The sequence below is a fragment of the Trachymyrmex cornetzi genome, unplaced genomic scaffold (assembly GCF_001594075.2).
Source record: "Trachymyrmex cornetzi isolate Tcor2-1 unplaced genomic scaffold, Tcor1.1 scaffold85, whole genome shotgun sequence".
In the NCBI taxonomy this organism is placed as follows: Eukaryota; Metazoa; Arthropoda; class Insecta; order Hymenoptera; family Formicidae; genus Trachymyrmex; species Trachymyrmex cornetzi.
The window spans coordinates 9,557-19,547 of NW_017300191.1; the positions used below are offsets into that span (position 1 = coordinate 9,557).

At 29.2% G+C, this 9,991-nt stretch overlaps 1 protein-coding gene across 1 annotated transcript in view; it reads left to right on the forward strand.

The window, feature by feature from the left end:
- The first annotated feature begins 7,503 nt into the window (after positions 1 to 7,503).
- Positions 7,504 to 9,991, forward strand: part of LOC108769063 (uncharacterized) — a 5,037-nt gene continuing 2,549 nt past the window's right edge. The window contains exons 1-2 of the mRNA XM_018519809.1: positions 7,504 to 7,535; positions 9,083 to 9,229. Coding sequence (XP_018375311.1) covers positions 9,121 to 9,229 — 109 coding nt within the window. The 5' untranslated portion in view covers positions 7,504 to 7,535; positions 9,083 to 9,120. The remainder of the gene's footprint in view (positions 7,536 to 9,082; positions 9,230 to 9,991) is intronic.

A 9,991-nucleotide genomic window follows, 5' to 3' on the forward strand; every position in this document is an offset into this window, starting at 1 on the left:
AAATATTTGTAAAGTTGTTACAATACGCAATAATTAGTTTGTATATATAATGATAATCACAACAAAATATATAACTGGACGTTAGGAGTCAGCGTTGGATATTATATTGCGCAAAGCTAACTAATACCTATTCATGAGTCAAAAATTCAATTTTGTACGTTTCGGCTTACTATTTGAGCCATCCTCAGCAATAAAAAATTACCGTTTATCGCACTATAAAATCTGTCGAACTGCGTCTCGCACAATCATAGTTCCAACTTCCAAAAAGGTCTCCTTGTGCGAGACGCAGTTGGACAGATTTTATAGTGCGATAAACGGTAATTTTTTATTGCTGAGGATGGCTCAAATAGTAAGCCGAAACGTATAAATTGAATTTTTGACTTATGAATAGGTATTAGCTTTGCACAATATAATATCCAGCGTAGACTACTAACGCCCAGTTATATATTTTGTTGTGATTATCATTGTATTAATTTAAGGGGTCTATAAATTTGTATATTTACTTGAAACAGTTTGTAATAACTCTTTGTTGCACGAAATCCGCGCAATGTACGCAGCATTTAAAAAATATAGACGTACTGTGGCTTTTTGTTACTTTCGAACCGTTTAATTCTGCAATCATTTACATCTTATTCCGCATTTTAATCCGCACTATTATCTCATTAATCAGAAACAAAATACGTACCAAAATCATATAAAATACGGAAATTACAAATCACTGTTTTATTTCAATTAGTATAATATTTTAACTTATTGTTAGTATAGCTTAGAATTCAACAAATTTCGCATATTGCATTGTGAATTTAAATATATAATTTACAACAATAGCCACTTTTTTGCGGTGCTACTGATGGAAATAAATTGCTGAAATAAATCTATCAAATTAATAGAGATTTCAATGATTTTAACAATTTATTTTCATCAGAAGCACCAAAAAAAATAGATATACTGTCATGTAGTTTGTATCTACTTCTTCAGTGGACAATATAATGTGTGAGAGCATTTTACGGTTACAGGAAAAAGTCCCTCATGTCTTCTCTCAGGTTTTTTCTGGTCATAGTCATCTGACTATGAACGTTATTGAAAGACTTTCTTGATAAATTTGACAAATAGTTCAGATATAAATTCTGTCTCTATCATCTTTATTGATTAGATAACGTATCCAAACCGCAGTGCTTGCTAGTCATTTATCCATTTCAGCTAACTCGGGAAAAAATATTTTATATATTGTATAATTATATAAAATTATGTAAAATTATATATAATTTTATATATTTGTATATAAATGTACATATTTTATATATAATTATGTATAATTCTACATAATATATAATTTTGTATATAATTATATATAACTTTATATGTAAGTTTACATATAATTATAAATAAATATATATAAATTACATGCAATTATATATAAAATATATCCATTTATATAGAATTATATAATTTTATATAATTATACATATATAAAACATTCTTTTCCGGTAATTTTTTATATATAGATAATTTCTCGCTACAACTGCAAAATCATTTCTTTCAATAATGATTTTTTGTTAATATAATAGCAAGATCATTCTTTCAATACTCGTTTTTGCTTATTTTTTTATTTCTATAACAAACTGTGTTTATCGCTTTATTGTCATTACGAAAATCAAACAATCTACAGCGTTCGAAAGAGTACAGATATTGATTAAAATTAGTTATCAATTTTATTACTGACAGCAAACATATGTTATAGATCATGTGATAAAGTCACGTGAGATCCCACGTCTGACTCTAAAGAGAGATGAGAGAGGACATAGACCGGAGGAAAGACCCATGATTTCACAACTTGACTGTCTTGTTCAGTAGCAGTAGCAGTTCTGCGAGGACTACGAGCGAATCGTAGTACGTGAACGTTATATCGTCTTGAGTCTGGAAAATAAGTTAGTATTATATTGTTATAAAAATTATTATATTAGTAAGTGAATTCCTTTTTTTTGTAGTTTTACAAAAAATCCCAGATAACACACATGTTTAAAAACGAGACGTAACACGTCTTAAAGATGCCTAAGCCTAGGCCCACAATCCTGCTTTAAGAGGTCATTAGACGTAAAGCCTTACAAAATTAATCAATCACAGTTGAATATGAGAAAAATAAGAAGAGAATATGTGCAATACCGCTTATTTCTTTCTTTTTTTTCGTGCTGTTCGATTAACGCACCTTACATTTTTTATTCCGCCGTACATTTGGTATTTCGACTTCTTTTCGCACTTACGCGATTCCGACGAACGGCGAAATTTTTTTTTTTTAAGAGATCTTCCATCTACTTGCGCGTCTCATAAGCAGTTTCTTTTTTCTCCCTTCCTATTTTTCTCACAAAAGTGTGTGATGATGGCGCATTCAAGAATCTATTTATATTATGCACTGCAAATATATAGAAAGTTCAAGGTTAAGATTCCGGAATTATGAAGATCGACGACGATGAGTGACTCACAATTGTGAGAGAATAAATGCACGTAATAGCTATGAATAGTTGAGGAAAATATCAATTTAAAGGAAACTTGATGCTAAAGATAAAAGTCAATTTACTCAATAATTAACGTTAATAGAAAAACATGAAAAATATGCTTTAGAGTTTAATGAAGCTTGTGATCGATTTTTTAAAGCTAGGAAAATTAATTTTTATTCTATTCTCTTGACTTTGTACAAAAATGCAGAAATATTAGTATACTGTTGTTCAACTATTCAATTATGTTACAATTGTGTTTTATGAACTAAAGCGTTCGTTTATTTCAACCGCGTGGATTTAAATTTTGATTCTATTTAACTGTAGCTCTTAATTATATATAATTTTAATCTCATAAATAATTAACAAACTGTGCTTTTGGCGACAATTTTTTCGCGCGATCGAATTTGTTCTCTTATTTAAATCGAAGTGAATGAATATGTTTGGCATATTTTTATGATGGGAAAAAGACATTATTTTTTTATCTTATTCTTCTGCATGACTGCGGAAAATATTGAAGAACAGCTGTTTAAAGTTTGGTTTTTCTCTATCTCGATTTATGTTATAAAATAAAAGATTGGGAATCCCGAAAACGTCAGAATTTCCGGAACAGTAGAGCCTCCTACATTTGTCAATTCCATTTATCGCAATGCATCACTGAAAAAGTATATACCTTTTAATAAATCATTTGTTTAAACAATACAAACTAAATATTTATCAAATACAAAAGTATACAATATTTATTTGATACCAAAACTATTAATTTGATTTAACATTCATTTTGTTACTCAGTAAATATTTATTTGCTGTGAGTATAAATATTTATTTTTGATACTATTTAAATTAATATTTATTAAAATTTAGTATCTATACATTTTCCTCAGTGTAAAAATAATCATGTTTTCATCGATGTCATTTCCTGTTTTCGTTGTAGTATTTACGTCTTTTAGCTAAATCCGGGGACTTTCGAGAGGATAATGATCACAATCCTATTGCTAGTTTCACCATCGAACAAATAATAGTTGCGTTAAGACGAAGGATATAGTTTCATTTTACTCTCGTTGAAGATCGTATTTTAATCAAGTTGTAATTATTACCATTCCAGATAAAGCGTCCGGCAAAAAAATTACTTGAAGATGCGCCGTAATTTTTACGATGGTGGACTTACCTGCTCCACTGGATTGATATCTTTGACTTGTCTACTACTTGTCCTTTCACTAACGACATCGATCATCGCTGGTACGTCCTTTATTTTTTTTCCAGCATTTTATTATTTATTCTTATCAGGAAACACGAAGTCCTTTTTCGATTTTGATAAGTTTCTAATATGTTGTTCTCCAGATCAAAATAAGGGACACATATTTTTTTTTATAAGGGCTTAATCGCACATTTAGGGCCGCAATACCCCTTTAAAAAAAAATGATTATTTTCTTTTAATGCGAAGATGTATTCCTCTTAATATACGTTACAATAAAAAATGCAAGAAATACTGATTTCTCCAAAAACACGCAGATAAACTTTGCCGCTCGTGGATGCACTTTGAATCTTTGATATTTAACCTCTCATATCTTCTCTGCAAAAGTGGATCGGTGTATTATCACTAATTTCAGTACTACTAATAACTGTAATATTCATGAATATTTACTGTCTTTCAGTACTAATACAATGATTCATTTTTAAAAGTTATGGTTTCTACAGATTGAATCTGCAGAAAATCGTAACCTCTAAAAGTAAATCAGTGTATTATTACTTGAAAAACAGTAAATATCCGCTGACGATTACATCAGCTATAAGTATAGCACTGAAATCAGTAATAATACTGATTCACTTTTAGAGTTAATATAGTGATTTTATGATGTATTTAAGTAAATACTTTTCTCATCATGTGCAATGACAATTTCTGTAATTATTATACATACCCGTTCTCGTTCGATTCTCTGATAGATGTAATCATAAAATAAATAGGTATATTTTACACTAAAAATCCATTGCGCATCTATTTATCACGCCGTTTTACTCTTTTAATTATTCTTTCATTATTTTAATTTCTCGTATTAAATCATTATTTCATACAAAAACCCATTGGGATTTACAAATCGTACGATTTGCAGCACCGTTTGAGCATGAGATGGGCGACGTGATACCAGACCTCACGGTATCTAACGACAATGCGTTCACCCAACGCGGTTGTCCACTTTACAAGTGTGTGGCGAATTGTCCCCTTGGATATGAAGTATGTATCCATTATAACTGTCCATCCACTTTAATAATTTTATTATAACTCTACATCCACTTTATATTTAGCATTTTTAACTTTTATTTAGCTTTACATTCAATGTAAATTTATATCATGACAGAACTCTGATGATAAAACAGATACGTTTTCAAGAAATGTAATTTTAAAAAACACTTTTTATTATATATTTTTTTAAATTTTTGTAGATAATAAGCAAAACTTGACTGAATATGAAGAAATAGATCATTATTTTTATGTCATCACAAAAATTTCAAAAATCGACAAACCTTAAAGTCGTCGTTTTATCTCTCTTTAATTCTTCTGCTTTCTTTTCATGTCTTTTTATGCTCTTTTTCTTTTTATATTTTATGTATTTGTTATTCCTATTATCTATATTTCGAAAATGATAAAACATTTTCTTTCGAATTTTGGAAACAATTCAATTTCGTAAGTCACTGTATAACATCGATGTATGACATTTTAATTCTAGTTTAATTTATTTATATGGCGATAAATATTCGAAGATATATAGAGATATAAAAAAGAGTTAGTTTATTTTTAAATAAAATTTTAGACCAGATATATTGATTTTTTTCTTCATATAAAAGAGGTTTGTGATGTGATCTCATGAAAATCTTTTCAAATGATTTTACTGAAAGAATCAACGTTTTCGATAGGTCAATGAGGTCGGCTGTCGAACATGCACGTGCAAAAATTAAGTCGCATGTCGCGACTTAATTTGTCCGGAAGGTGAACCAAGTGAATTAGTTTTCATCGTGAATTGTTTTCGGCCGCCGTGTTCCCGAGATACACCCATGTGTAAGAAGAATAGATCAACAATCTAATCTGTAAGCGAATCTTTATAAATTATCGATTCGCCATGGCTGTTTCTCAGCAGCACCATATGTAAATCAATCTATGGGAAATAAATGCTTTTAACGGTCTAGCTGGATCTTAAGTGCTAGTATAATTTTGTGTAAATTCATTTACTACGCTTGTATATAGTCCTTTTAATTAACTGTGCGCCGAAATAATTCTTCAGTCTTGAATCGCAAATTCTACTGAACTACCGCAATAATATCATCAGTTAAATTGTGTGACTAGCAATTTAACAATTCGATGCTCTTTCGCATCTTAGAACAATCTTAATAATGCTGAATGACATTAAAATCTGTAAATAATAATAATTAAAATCAGTAAATGACATATTAAAATATGTAAATCAACTAGATAAATCAATCTATTCGCCTACAGCTGCCTAGTGAAGTCCAAACAAGAATTTGGCATCAGCTATAATCCATACAACACAGAAAGTCTACAAACATATTTCACTAGAAGAGTATATAATTGCAAAACGTAATGAAATATTGTTGCAACGTTGCTACAACTTTACAGCAATGTTAAAATGTCAGCGTTCAAAAAGATTGCAATGAAACATAGCGATTCATTGCATCACATTAATTATGATAAATTTTTGTTCTTATTGATTAAATAAAAATTTATATATTGATTAAAATAAAAATTTTAGCATTTTTCCTAATAAAAACTTTATTTTTTTACTTATACGAATCTTCATTTTCAGATGCTCAAATATCATGATTAGTATTCAATAAGTTAAATTATAATTTCACTTTTTAAATCCTAACATCACGATATTATTTTCTTTCTAAAGTACATATTTCGAGTATCGTAACGTAACCGGATATTATTTATTCACTCATGAATTTTTAATCGATATCACAATTTTTCAAAACACTTACCATTTGTTTAACAGAAACAAGCATATTTTAAACATAAGAGCTAAAATCGTTGAAACTATTTTTTATCGCAGACTATTATTATTTGAGAGTTTGATTATAATATAGACATCTTGATATTTTCCTTGATGGAAAATGAATTTTAAATAAAAAAATGTCTACGTTATTCTGTATAAATATCCTCATTTATAATTATATCAATCGAACAAAATTGCGCACATATTAATTAGATCTCCATGCAAACGCTGGAGAATCAATTACAAATTTATTCATTTAGCAGATAGCAGAATGGAGTGAATTTTTTTACATTATAATATATCACAGAGTAATTTAATTATATACTAAATTGAATAAAATAATATTTATTGAAGATATATATTTCAACTTGTGTAATATTTAGCCTCAACCAACAGACAATAGTTTATTTAATTTATAAATTAATTTACGTATACATAAATGAATTATTTAATGTCTTAAACATTATGTTACCATGCTACAGAAAATACAAACTATAATGGCGAAAAGTACAACGCAATCGTAATAATACCTACAAAACATAAATTTCGAAACTATATTACAATACTTTATACATAAAACTTTTATATTATTAATACTCCTACTTTCGGGGAGCGCTATCTATCAGAGTTGTTATGATGAAAGAAGACTTCTTACATCATGAGCGTTATTACGTTATTTTACCTCTTGCTATGTTCGAGAAGCACTCCCTCGAGTCATTATGTCCTTATTTTATGTACTATTACTAAATGTAAAATATCTAATTATACGTTTACTATAACGATAAAGATAGTTATTGAGTAACTATTTATCAACATTATTACTGTTAAGAAAGTAGCATTTATGTATAAACGGTCACTTAATGTTCTGCGACTTCAAGAGTTTGACTTCAAATGAGATAAGAAAACAGAAAAATAAAAAAATTTTGTGAGGGCTCATGCTTTTTTAAATGAAACTCTAGCTATATAAAAAGGAAACCAGCGGACTCCAACAGTAGTTTTCCGAATTCCTCACGAGCAAATCAAAGAAAGTGAAGTAAGTATCTAGTACAGTTACAAAAATCATTACATGACGATGGGCAAATAAATTTCTCTTTTAGAAATAATGGTTTTCGCAATATGTATTCGTCTACATAGCTGCTGAAAAAATATCAAAAAGCGGCTGTACACGGCTATAAGCCGCTTTTAATAGAAATAAAGTTCGTGTATTTTCTATATATCTCATTTCACATTATAAAATGAAAGGTTGAGAATCCCAAGAATAGGGACTTCTGGAATAAAGTAGCCTTTTGCGTTAATTAATCGCGTTTATCGTAATTCATAGAAATTTTTTCTCCATCGAAATTTTATTTCTATCGCCATGTTCCATTACACTTTCATTGTATTACGTATTCACGTCCGATCCTGGCTATATTTTAAATTCGAGGACTTATTTTCTATTCAGAGACTATAACGTTCTGATTTCATCGAGAATAACAATGCCGTTAAAGTAAAGGTTAAAGTTTCGTTGTGCTCATTGGAGGTCGTGTTTTAATCATGGTGTATAATTGTCGCCAGGTAATAATATAGCTAGCTCAAAAGTTACTTGATACAATGAAGATGCGCGGTGATTTTTACAACAGCAGACTTATCTGCTCCATTATGCAGGTTTCGTTGGCTTGTCTGCTATTCGTCATCTAGCTATCAACGATGATTACCGCTAGTCCGTTCTTTATTTTTCTATTTTTCTCAGCGTTTTATTATTTCTTTGTTAATTTGACTCGTTTCTGTCCAATGTGCAGGCAAACACAAAGTTTAAAAAAGCAAATAAAACAATCACGTTAAAATATATTTCGAACAAGAATAGACATTTTCATGGTGCATTTTGGATTGCGCAGTACTAGATTTAATTAGAACTTGTAAATATTGGACCGCGCGAATCGCATTAAAAAATTGGAGTAAAGAATTCACTCCTAACTTATGAGTGCTTGCACTCGAATTCGAGACTATCTTCTCTTTGCAATCATTCTAACATATTGTAGAAACAATAATTTTATAAAATGCAGTTTTTATTCTTTATTATATTATTTCTTTTTATGGGTTTTGTTTTATCATTATGAAAACTTCACATTGTGATCTTGTTTCTTGATTTAGATTGATTTTGTAAGCCTAATAACTTATGAATAAAAAGCATTTCTTAATTATAAAAAGTTTAAGAATGTATTTCACCTACACACTGAAAAAAGAAATATTTAATTTTAAGATATTAAAGTGTTTTGTTCTTATCTCCATTTTTATACTGCATTTATCGCAATGCATAAAAATCATATCTTCGTCGACCTACCGTCCATTGCACTTCCAATATATTATTCATGTCTGATCCTGAAATTCTTCTATTCGATAAAATTAAACGTTACGTTCTCTAAAAAGTCCTCGAATTTAAGATATAGCCAGGATTAGATATGAATAATATAATGCAAGTGCAATGGACGGTAGATCGACGAAAATATGTATGTATTTCATTTTGTTAAAGGAAAGAAGGAAGATTCGTTCTATTGTCGTTGAAAACATATTTTATTCAAGAAGCAATTGTTACTATTCCAGATACATAATAGCAACTGGCTAAAAAATTACTTGATGTAATGAAGGGATACCGTAATTCCTGTAACAGTGGGCTTTCCTACAAAGTTATGTGGATATCGTTGACCTGTCTACTGTTCATCTTTACGCTATTAACAACGATCACTGCTAGTACGTCCTCTCTATTCTTCTATTTTTCAGCGTTTTATTATTTACTCTTTGTTTGACTCGTTCCGTTCAATGTGCATACCAATACAAAGAAGCAAAGAAAACAAAATTGCGATAAAATATATTTCGAAAGTGAATCGACACTTTCATTGTACATTTTGGCTTACGCAACACTGGATTTAATTAGAACTTGTGAATATTGGACCGCACAACGTGATCGTTCTAAAAAATGATCAAAAAAAAGATTAATATATTCACTTCTAGCTTATAAGTGCTCGCGTCCAAATTAGAAATTATCTTCTCTTTGCAATTAAATTAAAGACTATCTTCTCTTTAAAATCACTCTAATAATTACAAAACTATTTTGTAAAAAGCTGCAGTTTCTATTAATTTTTTATTCCAGACTGCTCCAAATTTCTCTCTACTCTAATATTCCTGCAAATTTCATCAATACTAATAAGTAGCCTCTCTTGTTAGTTATTTTATTTTAGTAATAAAATTTCATGTTGTAAGAATTGATGCATTAACTTATTCTTTATTCTATTATTTTGTGTCGACATCATGAATGCTTTACACCATAATCTTATTTCTTGATTCGGATTGATTTTGTCAACCTAACAACTAGTAAAAAATAAAAGATATTTTAATTCTCCGATATAATCATGAAGTAATATATTTGTACATTTAAAATCCATTACGCACAAAGTGCATCGTTATATCCTTAATCTGCATCTTTTAATTATTTCTTTACTATTTTAATGTCTC